General features: G+C 38.1%; 1 protein-coding gene across 1 annotated transcript in view; it reads left to right on the top strand.

The window, feature by feature from the left end:
- The first annotated feature begins 413 nt into the window (after nucleotides 1-413).
- The window catches only part of LOC124605565 (RNA-binding region-containing protein 3-like), a 40168-nt gene continuing 22484 nt past the window's right edge, over nucleotides 414-18097 (top strand). Inside the window, exons 1-3 of the mRNA XM_047137338.1 lie at nucleotides 414-677; nucleotides 12733-12878; nucleotides 12965-13096. Coding sequence (XP_046993294.1) covers nucleotides 12733-12878; nucleotides 12965-13096 — 278 coding nt within the window. The 5' untranslated portion in view covers nucleotides 414-677. The remainder of the gene's footprint in view (nucleotides 678-12732; nucleotides 12879-12964; nucleotides 13097-18097) is intronic.

The raw sequence follows: 18097 nt of genomic DNA, 5'->3' as shown, positions 1-18097 counted from the left end.
AATCAAGCAGAATTCGCCCAACGTATTTACAATGCAATTCAGAGTGCAAGACGTAGCAGAAGTTGTAATAAGAAACACAATGCGATGAAACCCACTTGTTTACTAGGAAACTCAAACAAATTTTAAGACTTTCAATCACTCAATATAAAAAACGAGACGATATATAGGTGTCCCCTCATTGTTCAATGCTTCTCTCTGGCAGAATGTGACCCACACCGGCAGATTTAAGTGGTTTTGCTCAAACCACCAACTCCAACTTACATGTTTGTAGAGATCTCATTCTGCGCAAATGTTCTCTCCACACCCTACAATCCGTCTGCACAGACCTCATGTGCACACATATTTGTGCAAGCACATCGTTGTGTTGGACAGGCCTTTAGTCGATAGATCGATACTGTATTTGTGTATTGACGTTGTGATACACTGTTGAAATACTGTTGTGGTTAGTGTATTGTTTCTTGTGTGGCGTAAAGTAAACAAACATACGAGTACATGTGTACGCGGAGCAGTTGTTAGAGTTTAATGTGACGTGAATTATGAACTGCGCAACTGATTTTGACACCTCAGAATTTGCAGACACGAATTAATTTTGCTACCTATATATTTTCATTATGTCATTCGTGTTTCTTATATTCAGGATGTCAAATGAGTAGCGACCCACTCACAAAACAGTGAAGGTAATTACATATATTGTATACTTGCTATAGTATTAAAGTGCGGTTGGGTTTTGCTTCAGAGTATTAGGATTGTACGAAACATTTCTTCTGTGTTGTGGCTTAATTATCACTGTGCAATGGTTAGTTGAAGTGTCGTATAGCAGTTTTTCATAGTTTGTGGTAATATTTATATGAATTTTCTCTGTAGTTTTATAATATTGTTTACAGACCAGATTAGGTGATGTCCTTTATGTGGTACTTGCCCTTCTAAAACGTATGCTTTGGATACAGTTGTCGAAGTACTCTGTGTACTATATTTCACTGATGTCCTCTTAGGGTAACATTTTGTGTTAATCCATAATTTAGATAAATGTGTTACACTCATGAAAAGAGTCAAGAAATAGGCTAGTAGAAACGCCACCAATAGAGGATACTATCACTCCATTGACATACCGAACTATCAGACGCATTATTAAGGCACTCAACCGACATTCAGGAGGAGTGAAACATTGTGATTAATATATTGCTTCCCGAAATAACTTAAGGTTAACGCTTGGCTGCACACTTCCTTCCGCTCAGTCTTGTCCAGTGAAAATAGACCCCCAAATTTAATGTTCTCGATCTCCCCCTCTCATGAAATGAAATGTGATGAGCAGCTCGTTTCATTTCTGTCCAGTGGAGACATTAAAGAGTGCAATGGCAGTTTTAAATATTATGTACAATGTCATCGGTGAATCTGCCTTTCGCTTAGAAAGGAGTGAACTACTCTGATAACCTTTCAGTAAAAAAGTTTACAAAACAATAGATATGAGTTCAATGATAGATTTTTCGTTGTTTCTATTTTGATGATTCCTGTAGGCCGCCATAAACATGTCCAGTTGGAGCAAACAGTTTTATATGGGTGCAACTATGGGAGACAAGTAGCTCAGAATAGGATGCATTTCTATTCATGGTGGAAATGTGGACATGATCAACATGTGTTTGTATATGAAGTTCAGTCAGACATGTTTAACTCTTGCATGAGAAATACATTCTGCTTGTCACATAAATAAGGAGTAAGATCACATTTTACTAGAAAGTCACAAAGTTACTGGTGTTTTGTTCTTTGGAAAAATGTTGGCATTTTTTGTCACTATCAGCAAATTGCAAACAAAATGAGTACACTCCACTGAAATATTAGAACACCATAGGTAGCTACAGGAATTGAGATGGCTGGGCAATACTGGGGTCTAGTGCAGCAGGGGATACAACCCGTCGGCTTTGGACAAGGACGTCACAAGCCGCCAGAGAGCAGTTTACCATTTTCGCTTTTGTTGTTATGTTTCAGTTTCGTTTTTTTACTGATTGCTTAATAAAGTGGATCTGTTTATTCTATCTCGTGAGATTTTTTTTAAAAAAAGCCAAAAAACACTTATCAGCCACTGAAGGGAGCTACAACACTAAGAAGAATCGCTTCTCGATTGGCCACTTGTGACGTCATTGTCCAAAGCCGACGGGTTGTATCCCCTGCTGCACTAGTCCCCAATACTGAGAACTATGAAATGTAACAAAACAAAATACACCAAAATATTGAAAAACATACCATCATAGTGAAGTCAAAAAATGATATGTAAGTCATCTTGGAATGTAATCAGTGCTGGTAAAAAGAGACCAAACAAAGAAGAAAATAACAGGTCACTGAAAACAGACAACACAGTGTTTACAGATAGAAAAGTAACTAACACTCCTAGTGATAATTAGGCCAATGTACATGTGTTAGAGATCTTAAAACAGGAAAGAAACTATCCTATAAAGAAAGACACTAAGGTATCAACAAACTCATATGTTATCATATTCTTGAAACTAACACAAAAGTGACAGAGGAACTGTTCAAAAACTAAAGGCCAAGATTTGACTGATGAATTGTTAGGATTCTCAAAGATCCTGGAAACATTTAATAGATTTGTCATTTATCTTGACAAACATGGTTTAGAAAGGGCAAATCTGTAGAATACAGTCAAACCATGGGGAAAATGTTGTAGGCATATATATGCAGTATTTCTGGATCATTTCAAAGAAATCGGTATCATTGCCCAGGAAACAGTTCTACAAAAACTGGAAAATTATGGAGTTTGCCATTGAGGAGGCGAGTGAATAGAGTCTTGCCTAAGCAACAGGAAATAGTATATGCCAATATGGAACTCATGCCACTCAGAAACAAAGTTATCAGATACAGATATGGATTGCCATACTGCAACGGCAAATGGATCAGAAGGCATCTTTCAACTTTTATTTCTGGAATGTCATGTAATGAATTACATTTTAATATCAAACTTTGTGCCATTTTCTCAGTTCTGCTTTTGAGAAGGGTGTACCCTGCTGCAGTTTGCTGACATTTCTCAATTTCTTGCAAATTTCATGAAAAATAGGCCTACCTAGAACAATGAGAGGAATCAGTTGACTCTTGGCGTAACTGATTTTTACAGTATTGCTGTTCTCATAATTGCAAAGGTGCCTTGCATTTTGCTTTCATCAACAGTTGCTACCTCAAAAGGTGATATATGCGTTGTGGGAAGGTTTCATGTTGGACGTTGTAACGTAACTTTTCATTGTATGTTGTGTCTTTTTGTAGTTACTCATCAAGCAGTGGAAAATCCTGGGTGGTAAACAACAATATGAAAAAGATAGATTGCTACTCACCACATAGAGCAGGTGTAGAGTAACAAACAGGCATGATGAAAAAGACTGCTAAAATAGAAAACACCCATACATTCACCCAACCACAACTCATACACACATGACCATTATCTTCAGGCACTGGATCCCAACTGCCTAGTACTCAGAGACAGTGTCCATGTGTTTGTTTTCTATTTTGGAAGAAGGACTTTGTCAGGAAGCTTAATACTTTGGCAGCCTTTTTCCATTGTACCTGTCTGCAATCTTAATGCCTCTTCTATGTGGTGAGTAGCAGTCTGTCCTTTCCATGTTGCTGTAGCTACACATCACTCAGATACTGCTTTCCTGGCCTGTAACAGGCATTTTGAATTATGTTGTGTCAATTTAATCTTACTATTAAAGAAATTTTGTGTATTCTGGAGAACCAAAATGTTGTATCAGAAATTACCTTTTTGGATACTATGGTAGTCATCTACCAAAGCCAGCTCACAATGAAAAAAGTGGGACTGAAAATGAGTTACAATCAGTAGATGTCTCCCCATGTCAGTTGTTTCTACAACAGTCTTCAGAAGTCAGGTATCAGGAGTCACCTGGTGCAACGCTGGGGGTGGCAACCAGGGATGGAATGGAAATTCACTAACATGCCATCTCTAGGGAGAAGAGCTCTTTGAACACCTGAAGGAGAGAGGAAGGCTCACTTCATATGCCTGTCACCAATTGAATGACTCTATCATCAGTGCCTTCCAGCTTCTTTTCAGTGAACTGATGCTGTTTTAAGAACCAAATGCTCAGAGTGGAGAAAAAAGGCACTGCTTGGTCCGTATCGTTGGAAGAATTGGAGACCATGATTGTTATCATGTAAGCCAGAGTAGCTTTTTATGCTAAAGGTGATGTCATTGGATGATCTTTTATAGCATTCTTACAAGCTTAATTTTAACAGGGATGAAATAATAATGACAAATTCTGCAAACTTATTAGATTCCTCCTCAAGGAGCTATTTCAAAACCAAAGAAAGGACATGACAACAGACATATCATCTTCACAGCCCATCAGCTTCTAAAGAAAATGGGCAGAAGAATATGTCATTAGTGAGAGTAATGAACAAAATTGACAAAGAAATCCCCAGCTGTGTAAAGAACAATTCTGGCTTACATTTCACTATCGTCTTGAATGAGACTACAAACAAGAGCGGCACCCTGACAGTGTACCAAGGGAAGAAGAACGTCATTACTCTCAGCTCAGTAGATTTTGAAGTAGCAGTGAGCAAAGAAGGAAAGAAGAAACCAGAAACTGTTATCTTCTGCAATTCCACAAAGTGCGATGTGGATGCTGTTGATCAAATGATTCATAAATATTTTGTGAAGGTTGCTTACAGGAGATGGCTTATGCATGTCTGTAACAATATCCCAGACATGTTGTTTGTTGTGGTCTTCAGTCCAGAGACTGGTTTGATGCTACTCTATCCTGTGCAAGCTTCTTCATCTCCCAGTACCTACTGCAACCTACATCCTTCTGAATCTGTGTACTGTATTCATCTCTTGGTCTCCCCCTACAATTTTTACCCTCCACGCTGCCCTCCAATATCAAATTGGTGATCCCTTGATGCCTCAGAATATGCTCTACCAACCAATCCCTTCTTCTAGTCAAGTTGTGCCACAAATTTCTCTTCTCTCCAATTCTATTCAATATCTCCTCATTAGTTACGTGATCTACCCATCTAATCTTCAGCATTCTTCTGTAGCACCACATTTCGAAAGCTTCTATTCTCTTCTTGTCCAAACTATTTATCGTCCATGTTTCACTTCCATACATAGCTACACTCCATACAAATACTTTCAGAAACAACTTCCTGACACTGAAATCTATACTCCATGTTAACAAATTTCTCTTCTTCAGAAACGCTTTCCTTGCCATTGCCAGTCTACATTTTATATCCTCTCTACTGTGACCATCATCAGTTATTTTGCTCCCCAAATAGCAAAACACCTTTACTACTTTAAGTGTCTCATTTCCTAATCTAATTCCCTCAGCATCACCCGACTTAATTCGACTTCATTCCATTATCCTCGTTTTGCTTTTGTTGATGTTCATCTTATATCCTCCTTTCAAGACACTGTCCATTCCGTTCAACTGCTCTTCCAGGTCCTTTGCTGTCTCTGACAGAATTACAAAGTCATCGGTGAACTGCAAAGTTTCTAGAATGAGATTTTCACTCTGCAGCGGAGTGTGCTCTGATATGAAACTTCCTAGCAGATTAAAACTGTGTACTGGCTTGAGACTTGAACTCGGGACCTTTTTATTTCTTCTCCATGGATTTTAATTCCTACTCTGAATTTTTCTTTTGTTTCCTTTACTGCTTGCTCAATATACAGATTGAATAACATTGGGGATAGGCTACAACCTTGTCTCACTCCCTTCCCAACCACTGATTCCCTTTCATGCCCCTCGACTCGTATAACTGCCTTATGGTTTCTGTACAAATTGTAAATAGCCTTTCGCTCCCTGTATTTTACCCCTACCACCTTCAGAATTTGAAAGAGAGTAGTCCAGTCAACATTGTCAAAAGCTTTCTCGAAGTCTACAAATGTTAGAAATGTAGGTTTGCCTTTCCTTAATCTATTTTCTAAGATAAGTCATAGGGTCAGGATTGCCTCATGTGTTCCAACATTTCTACGGAATCCAAACTTATCTTCCCCAAGGTCGGCTTAGACCAATTTTTCGATTCGTCTGTAAAAAATTTGTGTTAGTATTTTGCTGCCGTGACTTATTAAACTGATAGTTCAATAATTTTCACATCTGTCAACACCTGCTGTCTTTGGGATTGGAATTATTATATTCTTCTTGAATTCTGGGGGTATTTCGCCTGTCTCATACATCTTGCTCACAAGATGGTAGAGTTTTGTTAGGCCCGGCTCTCCTAAGGCTGTCAGTAGTTCTAATGGAATGTTGTCTACTCCCGGGGCCTTGTTTCGACTCAGGTCTTTCAGTGCTCTGTCAAACTCTTCACGCAGTATCATATCTCCAATTTAATCCTCATCTACATTCTCTTCCATTTCTATAATATTGTCCTCAAGAACATCGCCTTTGTATAAAACCTCTATATACTCCTTCCACCTTTCTGCTTTCCCTTCTTTGCGTAGAACTGGGTTCCCATCTGAGCTCTTGATATTCATGCAAGTGGTTCTCTTTTCTCCAAAGGTGTCTTTAATTTTCCTGTAGGCAGTATCTATCTTACCCCGGGTGATCTGCGCCTCTACATCCTTACATTTGTCCTCTAGCCATCCCTGCTTAGCCATTTTGCACTTCCTGTCGATCCCATTTTTGAGACGTTTGTATTCATTTTTGCCTGCATCATTTACTGCATTTTTGTATTTTCTCCTTTCATCAATTAAATTCAGTATCTCTTCTGTTATCCAAGGATTTCTATTAGCCCTCGTCTTCTTACCCACTTGATCCTCTCCTGCCTTCACTATTTCATCTCTCAAAGCTACCCATTCTTCTTCTACTGTATTTCTTTCCCCCATTATTGTCAATCGTTCCCTAATGCTATCCCTGAAACTCTGTACAACCTCTGGTTCTTTCAGTTTATCCAGGTCCCATCTCCTCAAATTCTCACCTTTTTGCAGTTTCTTCAGTTTTAATCTACAGTTCATAACCATTAGATTGTGGTCGGAGTCCACATCTGCCCCTGGAAATGTCTTACAATTTAAAACCTGGTTCCTGAATCTCTGTCTTACCATTATATAATCCATCTGAAACATTTTAGTATCCCCAGGCTTCTTCCATATATACAACCTTCTGTCATGATTCTTAAACCAAGTGTTAGCTATGATTAAGTTATGCTCTGAGCAAAATTCTACCAGGCGGCTCCCTCTTTCATTCCTTAGTCCCATTCTATATTCACCTACTACGTTTCCTTCTCTTCCTTTTCCTTCTGTCAAGTTCCAGTCACCCATGACTATTAAATTTTCGTCTCCCTTCACTATTTGAATAATTTCTTTTATCTCATCATACATTTCATCAATCTCTTTGTCACCTGCGGAGCTAGTTGGCATATAAACTTGTACTACTGTGGTAGGGGTGGGCTTCGGTAGATGTGGACTTCGTATCTATCTTGGCCACAATAATGCATTCACTATGCTGTTTGTAGTAGCTTACCCGTATTCCTATTTATTATTAAACCTACTCCTGCATTACCCCTATTTGATTTTCTATTTATAACCGTGTATAATCCCAGACATGACAGCAATAAATTTGTGGATTGTGTACAATAAAATAACCTGTAGAGAGAAGCATATATTCTTCGGGTGATAAATGAACTCGTGAGCAGAAACAAAAAAGAACAGTTCAGAAGGAGGAAGCCCAGTCAAACAGAGAAGTGTCTATAGGACCAGGCAGGTCAAAAGTGCAAAAGAAGTGTTGAATTGGAATGTTGAAAGGAAACAAGATTGACGACATCCACCTGAAGTGCATAAAAAAAGAGTTATAACTTTGAGATAAGGCTCTGATTCAAATATAAATAAATGGAAAATAAATCTTTCTTTACCCATGTTGTGGGTTTTCAATGCAAATCTCATTAGGAGTCAAGTGACTCCTCCACACTGATTTAGGTGTATAACATTTTCCACTGGTCTCATGTTAATCTGTTTATAAAAGACGTAGGTGTGAAAGAGAAAGAGAAGCAAGTTTATTTTATGCAGGCGACATGACAACAAAGAATATGTAACAGCTTGAGTGAAGAGCTCATATTTCTGCAAACATCTCAACACAGTGGCTCATGGAAAATGAACTAATTATAAATGCGAGGAAAAAACCTGTCTGCTATGTTCAGAAGCAAAGAAAAGTCTCAGCACGTAGATGTCAAGCTGGTTAAAACAAGTCTAGAGGAAGTAGAATGTACTAGGTCAGTAGGTATTACTGTGTATAATTGGCTAAAATGGAAAAACTGTATTAACAATATGTATAAGAGATTCACTTCTGTCATATGCATTATTGAAGCAACTTATCACCATATGCTTTCAGCTTTTGTGCACCTAATACCATGGATTTTTTGAACTGCACCTGCGGTATGGAGTAAAAGTGTGGAGAAGCTCAAACATTCGAGTAACGAACAGAATGTTCACATTGAGAAAATAATAACAATAGTTGTGTTGATGTCATTGCACAAAGCTAAACGCTACTACTGCAATATTCAAAAGGTTCACAATCAGGCACCACACCAATTCAAACCATTGCCCTCTCAGTGGATCATCTTTTCCAAAAGTCTAAGGTGCTGCCCACATGAACTAAATAATAAAACACACAAACAACATGTACAGCTAAAACACCCAAACAAAAATATCACAGATGCCAATTATGTATCATTCAAAGTGTGTATCAGTGTTTCTTGTTTTCCCACAGATATAATTTTAAATTGTCTTTCAAGCATGCATCTGGAACAGCAGTTTTCTTCTTCTGATATTTTCGTTGATAACCATACAGCCATCTTCAAGGAGAATCAGTCACTGAATTAATCCTTGAAATATGGGATGGGGAGTGGGGACTTCATGCCCATCTTTTGAAAATATTGTAATCTAGTCAGGTAGACTGCTCAAAAAATATTATTGTTTCTAATTAATTCTCCTGCAGTACTAATGGGTGGATTGAGTAACATGTAAATGCTGCTGCCTGTCCCAAACCTGGATAAAGGAGGAGGGTTAGAACCCAAGTAAGCCATAAAAGAGAAGCCAGGCCACATCTCAAGGCACCTCTGAGGCTAATTACCCCAGTTGTAACCCTGTGAATGCTTGGGTGTTGACCCCAAGATAAATTATTCGATTCAGCATGATGGCAAGTTCACTTATAGAAAGCACTACCCCAGGTGGTAACCAATCCACCATTGTCAATGACAGCATTAGTGAGCCAACAGATTCTGGGGAGCTCACACCAGCATGCAAGAGATTGAAAAGTAAGAAAGTGTCATACTTTGCTACCTTCAATGTTAACTCACTCCTCAAAACTCCTGGGAGCCATCACTGACTTCAGCTCCAGAAACAGTAGACTTTCCACACTTGTCTTTAGAGGAGCTAATAAGATTTATACCTTGGTCAATGTACATGCTCCCACAAATAAGGTTAATAAAACTGACCCAGAGAAAGGAGAAGAATTTTGGAAAGATCTGGAGGCAACACTATCCAAGATTCCAACTAAGAATGTTATCATACTACTTGGAGCCTTCAGTGCTCAGTTAGGGAGAGAGAGGAAGTTCAGAAACATAATTGGCAACTATCCAGCCCACAACAGGACTAATTGAAATGGCGAACGACTAGTGGAAATTTGTAAGACCTTTTACCTGATAATGTAATCAGTGGCATTTAAACACCTTGCAAGAAAACAGAAAACATGGGTATCTCCCAATCCATCAGTAGGAGAGTTTCAGCTTGACCATGTAGCGATACCAAGACATGCAGAGAAGGAAATTCAAAATGTCAAAGTCCTCAGGGGTGCAAATTTAGACTCAGGTTACTTTCTATCCAAAATAAAAATTAGTATTCTACCAAGAGACTAAAATCACTACACGTATTGTGAAGTATGATACTGAGAAACTTACAGCTAGCAAAGATTTTAAGGTGAGCTTGAATCAGAAGAACTATCAAGGTTGGGAACAGTTGAAAGATGCACTGATTGACCGGTGCAAAGGAAACAGTTTGCCTGGAGAAGAGGAAGAAACATGCTTGGTGGTCGGTAGAAGGAGATAAAGCAATTGAAAAGCATTGGAAAGTGTGGATTGATTGGTGGTCTCATAAAACACCAGAAAATCTAAAGAACTTACAAGAAGTAATGGAAACCACTGCTAAAACGATCAGAAATCTCAAGAGGAAATATTTTCAAGAACATTTAACTCAAATAGAAAAAGACTTCCAGAAGAATAACAGGTGAGACTTCTATAGACCATCCAAGACCAACTTAAGTAGCTATGATGTTCCAAACCTCAGCTTTAAGAATAAAGAAGGAAATACAGTGTATGGAGCCATGAAAAACAGTCATATCTTGGTGGAATACTTTTAAGACCTCCAGAATTGTGAAGCGCCATCCAAGACATTCAATTACAATGAGAAAGAACCAAACCCCGACTCGGAACCACCAACTATAGGAGAGGTTAAGAACATTATAAGAACCTTGAAAAATAACAAAGCATCTGGGGAGATGCGATCATCGCAAAACTCTTAAAGCATGCGAATGAGAATGTGATCATAGAACTAACACAAATCATATGAAAAATCTGGGAAGAAGAGCAACTTCCAGAAGGTCAGACATCGGCACTAATACATCCTATACACAAGGAAGGTGATAAGATGGAACCTGGGAACTACAGGGGAATTTCTTTAATACCTGTAAACTATAAGGTATTCTCAAAAGCACTGCTAAATAGAGTGAAAGAACAACTAAATCCACAAATTGATGAGTACCAATGAGGCTTCAGAAAGGAGGGATCATGTGCAGAACAGATCCTGAATCTAAAACTGATAATCGCTTATCAAAAACAGAGGAGCAAAAACTTTGTGCTTACATTCATAGACTTCAAGAAAGCCTACAATTCTGTAGACAGACATGCACCATTCCAAATTTTAGGGAGATGAGTTTTGATAGAAAATCCAGTGAACAGGTTAAACAGATCCTAAGCAACACAACATTCAAGGTCAAGTTTAGAGGAAAACTGTCGGAGGCCTTTAAGATTAAAACGGGGGTGAGACAGGGAGACGGACTCTCCCCTTTGCTCTTTGTGTCCTCGATAAGGTGATCAGAGAGTGGTGACAAGGAATGAAAGGACTGGGTGTATACAATTGGGAGGGTGTACGAATAAAGGAGTACAGGTAGGTTGTCTAGCATTGTGATGTTGTCCAGATCACTAGAAGAGGCAGTTAACCAAACCACAGAACTGCAGAGATAGACAGGCCTACAGATCTCTATCGAGAAGACACAATATATGACAAACATTATGACAGCGAGATGGATGACAATAGAAGGAGGTAAAATTCAGAAGGTGGAGAGTTTCAAATACCTTGGAGAATGGATAGACATTGGACTGGCCGAACAAGAAGCAATGGGAGCACGAATAAACAAAATGAACTTAGCATATAAACTATCAACACCTACAATAAGAAGAGTATTTCGATAAATGCAAAATTGAAACATTACCAAATAGTGATTCGCCCTGAAGCTCTATATGCAGCAGAAGCTATCAACTTAGCAAGAACCGGAGTGTTCAAGAGGGTAGAACTGATAGAACAAAAGATTCTCAGGAGAATGTTAGGACCTCGAAGAACAGAAGATGGTCAATTTAGAAACTGAGCCAACCAGGAACTGTATACCAAGGTAGAAAAAATTTCTGACGTCATCAGGAAAAGGAGCGTGTTCTTTTGACACATCCTCGGAATGGACCAGGAGAGGTTAACTCGGCAAATCACACAATTTCTGATGAACAAGAAAACCAAAGTACCATGTATGCAAGAGATGCAAAGAGATCTGGGAGAAATGAGAACACCGGAACAAAAGATATTACAACAGGGTGATTTTTAAATCGAAAATTCAGGCCTTCAAGCTTTCGAGGACAGAATGACACCCGGAGCAAAATCATCTTGGACAGAAGAACGAAGAAGGTTGCAAAGTATAAGAATGAATGAATATTGGGAAAGAAAAAGACCAGAAGAAACAAAGCTGAAGCGAATTAACATGGTCCTAAGATGGCCAAAACAAAAGAAGAAGAAGAACTCTTTTACTAATTTTCAAAAGTGTTTCACATTTTTCATTTAAATGGACCTAAAAATTTAAGTCAAGTTGTAGATGTCACTTTCTACAATGAGTGTTATTGAATATTTTCAGTTTCAGAACCTTACTTACATAATAATTTCTTTGAAAAGTGTTTGTAAGTGAAAGCCAAACTGAACAATATTTACCTTTAAAAAAAATTGATTGTTATGAGGTACCTCCAGCTCGGTAGTACACTTTATGGAAAAAGCATTAATATTCTTAAGAGTGTGGCAAAATATATTTTCATGTTGTTACTTACACACCAGTACTTCTTTAAAAAGTGTATTATTAACATAAGTCAAAAAAACAACTACTCTGGAGTAAATACAAATTTAGCTGTTCAGAGACTATCTAGTGGAAAAGGAATATTACAGTGTTAAAGGTTACATGATAAATTAAATCTGTAAATAATATTCTGTGTAATCATTAGTGTTAGAAAGATTAATAAAAGTGTCACTCTAAAGAAAATATGTGCTACTGAATGATTTGTATTCTTTATATGTTCTATATTACATCTGCACTTGCTGCACACTTTATGATCCTACAGGATAAATGGATCAAATAAAAAGCAATTAATCAAGTACCCAACATTCCATTTGTAATTGTAATTGTCACATATTGTTCTCTGCAGATGATTCCCAGTAGTACACTTGTTGTCCGACATTTACCATCAGATTTCACTGATGAGGAAAAAGAAGACTTTCTCAAGCATTTTGGAGCAATCCAGGTGAAATGCATAAGTTCAAAAATAAAGAAGAGTAATCTTACATTTGCCAGGTAAAATAAAAAAAAAAAAAATATCGTCTGAGGTAATGCATTTATTTCGAGTGAAAATTATGTATGTTGAACATTGTTTGTTGCAGATTCAATTCAGAGATAGAAGCAAAACATGCTCTTCAGAGGCTTCATCAGCTTGATGTTTTGGGACATCGGCTTACTGTCGAATTTTCCCGGGAGGCTAAAGGGAGTGTACTTTCAAGTGAGAAAGTTCCAATGTAAGTTTAAATTGGTTCATTAGATAATAGTTTTATGTCATATGTGATGTTGAAAAAAAATCTGTTGTGTGAGTAATTCTGTCATGATTTAATTATACAAATAATTGTGATGTAGGACTACACTTTTCTCTCTGCAACTTTGTGATATCCATATAACAGTCTGGTATACTGATGGATAGATTAATCTGTAGAATTACATCAAATCAGTCTTTTCACGAAGACCACAATAACAACAGTCTAGTAATAGAAGTGCAGGAATTTTAAGTGTCGTGAGTTTGTACTAAGGGATCAGTGTGCCCATCATTGCTAAAATGGTATCTAAATGTAACAAACAGTGATCGAGAATGAAAATGAAGATGAGCTGAAAGAAAACTCAATCAAGGTTGAGAATATTAATGCTGCTGTTTGTTACATGAATTTTGTAGCTACAGTGGTGCTATTTTCTGTGACCACTAGTGCTTTCTTAAGAGCTTTTTGTGCACTTGTGTGACACTGTGAAGTCATCTGTTCTATTTGGGTGTCCATATCCTGCCGTGTACAGTGTTGACATTCTAACTGTTTCGTACGAACAATCCCCCAGCGTCCTTAGTGAAATGACTGCAACACTTCTTTTTGCAAAGCTTTGGGGATCAAGGCATATGACTGTCCAATGTCAGTCTGAATAAGAATCACACCTTGCTGTAGAGCGAGGCCATGCTGCCATGCAAGGTATCAGTCCACTGCAGAGTTCTTTATGACATGCAATGAGCGAGGCCAAGATATGCAAATGTGTTTTAGCAAAATGTTCAAACCTGAATCAGCTACTGTGGCCTGTACAATTTTCCTATAGTCCGGAGGAAAAGATTGAAGCAATTCAGAATCCTGAGCATCGATGTGACAAGAAGATGCAGCAGAAGCATCAAAGTCTGTATCAGGGCCAATCGGAAGATGTAAAAGTGTGTCTGCATTACCATGTCGAGCTGTTGGACGATACACAATCTCATACTGATTTTGAGACAACAACAAAGCCTATCTTTGCAATTCTTGGGCAGTTTGTACAGGAACATGCTTCATTGGATGAAATAAGGATTGCAATGGCTTGTGATCCACCACTAAGTAGAATTTTCTGCCATACAAATAGTGGTGGTATTTAGTGACACCATACACAATAGTGAATGCCTCTTTCTCTATTTGTGAATAGTTACACTGAGCTTTGGACAGCACTTTTGATGCGAAAGCAATAGGCTTGTCTTTTATCACCAAATCTGTGCAAAAGCTCTGCACCAATTCCGTAAGAGGAAGCGTCTACTTGCAGCAAAACTGGTTTGTGAGGATCAGAGAGAAGAGCAAGGCATCTTTAAGTTTTTGAAAAGCGTCTTGGCACTCATCTGTCCAAACATAGGTGATGTTCTTGTGATGCAAGCGATGCAGTGGAGCTATGATTTGTGCAGCATTCAAGATGAACCAAATATAATAGCTCATTTTCCGTAAAACTGACTGCAATTCCATGACATTGCGAGGAACTGGTAAGTCATGTATGGCTGAAAAATGTGACAGAAGAGGATGTACACCTTTACTGTTTGTGACATGACCAAGATACTGCAACTCGGGTTTTAAAAAATCACACTTGTCCAGCAGTCAGCTGTTCCAAATACCGTTGGAAAATGATGGGTGTGGAAGCACTGCCAAAAGACAGACACAAATATTTAAACAAGCCCAAATGACTGTTCACAACACACACAGTTTGGTATTCTTTATCTAGTAGTGTTTCAAGATATGCATCGCACAAATCAATTTTTGAAAAATAGCAACCAGTGCGTAATCTGTTCATGAGATCCTCTGGGCGTGGCAATGGATAAGTATCAATCACTGTTTGTGGGTTGACTGTAGACTTAAAGTCAACACAAAGGCGAATGCGACCTGAAGGTTTGGGGAGCAAGACCAGTGGACTTGCTCATTTACTAGCTGATATGGGCGCAATAGCTGCGCTATCTTGCAATTCTTAAGTTCAGCCGCCACTTTGTCCCATAATGCAATGGGAACAGTCCTGGCCCGGCAAAATTTTGGCTGAGCATTGTCTTTCATAGTAATATGTGCAATAAAATTGTTAGTCTTGCCTGAAGCTTCAGAAAAGAGTTCAGGGAATTCTTTCAACAAGCTAGCTACACTGTCTTTAGCACTGAACACAGTCACTGACAACACATTGCCCTGAATTTGAAAGCCAAACAAATCAAGGCCAAATATATTCACACAATCACATGACAGTAGTACAGTGAAAGTCACAGTTCACGTATGCGAGCAACATATGGCAAGCAAAGTACATTTTCTGAGAATGGGAATGTCTTGTCTGTTATAAGCCATCAGTTGTGTGCTAGTTTTAGAGAGGCATGGGGAGCCTAATAGTTCATATGTGTTACAACTCAGCAATATAACATAGGCTCCTGTGTCCATCTGAAATTTCACATGTTTCCACTAATATGTAAATGAACAAAAAGTTTGTTGGATTAGATTAGATTAGATTAGTACTTGTTCCATAGATCATGAATATGACACTTTGTAATGATGTGGAACATGTCAGGTTAATAAAAGGTGTCTATACAATATATTACATTACACAAAATATTACAAGACACATAATATTTTTATTTATTTATTTATTTATTTGGGAGGGGGGGGGGGGGGGGGGGGGGGGGAAATTACCCACTTACTATATCCAAAAATTCATCTAATGAGCAGGAGGAGTTGCCATTAAGAAATTCTTTTAATTTCCTTTTAAATGCTATATGGCCCAGTGTCAGACATTTAATGCTATTAGGTAAGTGACCAAAGACTTTTGTGGCAGCATAATTTACCCCTTTTGAGCCAAAGTTAGATTTAACCCTGAGTAGTGAAGATCACCCTCTCTCCTAGTGTTGTAGCCATGTACACTGCTATTACTTTTGAATTCGTTTGGATGGTTAATAACAAATTTCATAAGTGAATATATATATTGTGAGGCTACAGTGAAGATCTCTAGCTCTTTAAATAAGTGTCTGCAGGATGATCTTGGATGAGCTCCAGCAATTATTCTGATTACACTCTTTTGTGCAATAAACACTCTTTTACTCAATGGTGAGTTACCCCAGAATATGATGCCATACGAAAGCAGAGAATGAAAATAGGTGTGGTAAACTAATTTCCTGAGATGTATATCGCCAAAATTTGCAATGACCCTAATAGCATAAGTAGCTGAACTCAAACGTTTCAGCAGATCTTCAGTGTGTTTTTTCCAGTTCAACCCCTCATCAATCCATACACCTAGGAATTTTGAATATTCCACCTTAGCTATCGATTCCTGATTGAAGTCTATATTTATTAATGGTGTCATTCCATTTACTGTGTGTAACTGTATATACTGTGTTTTGTCAAAGTTTAATGAGAGCGCATTTGCAGAGAAACACCTAATGATTTTCTGAAAAACATCATTTACAATTTCACCAGTTAATTCTTGTCTGTTGGGTGTGATAGCTATACTTGTGTCATCGACAAAAAGTACCAGCTTTGCATCTTCGTGAATATAGAATGGCAAGTCATTAATATATATTAAGAACAGCAGAGGATCCAAGACAGAACCCTGTGACACCCCATTCTTGATTGTTCCCCAGTTTGAGAAATTACCAGTTTTTTGCATATTATGTGAACTGCTTATTTCAACTTTCTGCACTCTTCCAGTTAGGTATGATTTAAACCATTTGAGCAGTGTCCCATTCATACCACAGTACTTGAGCTGATCTAGAAGTATTCCATGATTTACACAATCAAAAGCCTTTGAGAGATCACAAAAAATCCCAACGGGTGTCTTCCGGTTACTCAGAGCATTTCATATTTCATTAGTGAAAATATATATAGCATTTTCCATTGAAAAACCTTTCTGGAAACCAAACTGACATTTTGTTACAACTTTATTTTTGCAAAGGTGTGAAGCTACTCTGTAATACATTACTTTTTGAAGAATTTTGGATAAGGCAGTCAGAAGAGAGATTGGGCGGTAGTTGTTGACATCAGACGTGTCCCGTTTTTTTATGCAGTGGTTTAACAATGGCATACTTCAGTCTGTCTGGGAAAATACCCTGCTTCAGAGAGCTATTTCATATGTGGCTAAGAATCCCACTTATTTCTTGGGAACAAGCTTTTATTATCCTGCCGGAAATGCCATCAATTCCATGTGAGCTTTTATTCTTGAGAGAGATTATTATTTTCTAATTTCAGAAGGAGGGGTGGGTGGAATTTCAGTTGTATGAAATTGTGCGGGTAAGGCCTGTTCCAGTAACTGCCTTGCTTCATCTATTGAACATTTAGATCCTATTTTCTCTACATTTAAAAAATGATTATTCAAAATGTTTTCGACTTCCAGCTTGTTGTTTGTCAAGTTTCCATTCGCTTTGATGGTAATGCCGTCATCCCGTACTCTTGGTTGCCCTGTCTCCCTTGTAATAATATTCCAAATTGTTTTGATTTTGTTATCAGAGGTGTTAATCTCAGACATGATGCACATGCTTCTGGACTTTTTAATAACCTTTCTTAATGTAGCACAGTAGTTTTTATAATATTTGGCTGTTTCTGGGTCATTAGTCTTTCTTGTTGTTAGATACAGTTCCCTTCTGTGGTTACAAGATACTTTTTTTCCTTTAGTAAGCCAAGGTTTTTTGCATAGTTTCTTATAATTAGATTTAACTACTTTCTTGGGGAAACAGTTTTCAAATTCTTTTACAAGTGTATCATGAAATAAGTTATATTTTAAATTAGCATCAGGTTCCTTGTACACCTCATCCCAGTCTAATTGCTGAAGATTTTCCCTGAAATTTCTAATTGTTGAGCCATTAATTGAAGCTGCCCGGTTTGGCCGAGCGGTTCTAGGCGCTACAGTCTGGAACCGCGCGACTGCTGCGGTCGCAGGTTCGAATCCTGCCTCGGGCATGGATGTGTGTTTTTCCTTAGGTTAGTTAGGTATAAGTAGTTCTAAGTTCTAGGGGACTGATGACC

Source organism: Schistocerca americana, chromosome 3, assembly GCF_021461395.2.
Source record: "Schistocerca americana isolate TAMUIC-IGC-003095 chromosome 3, iqSchAmer2.1, whole genome shotgun sequence".
NCBI classification, from domain to species: domain Eukaryota; kingdom Metazoa; phylum Arthropoda; class Insecta; order Orthoptera; family Acrididae; genus Schistocerca; species Schistocerca americana.
Note: the sequence above shows the minus strand (reverse complement) of the source record. Positions and strands in the feature narration are given on the sequence as shown.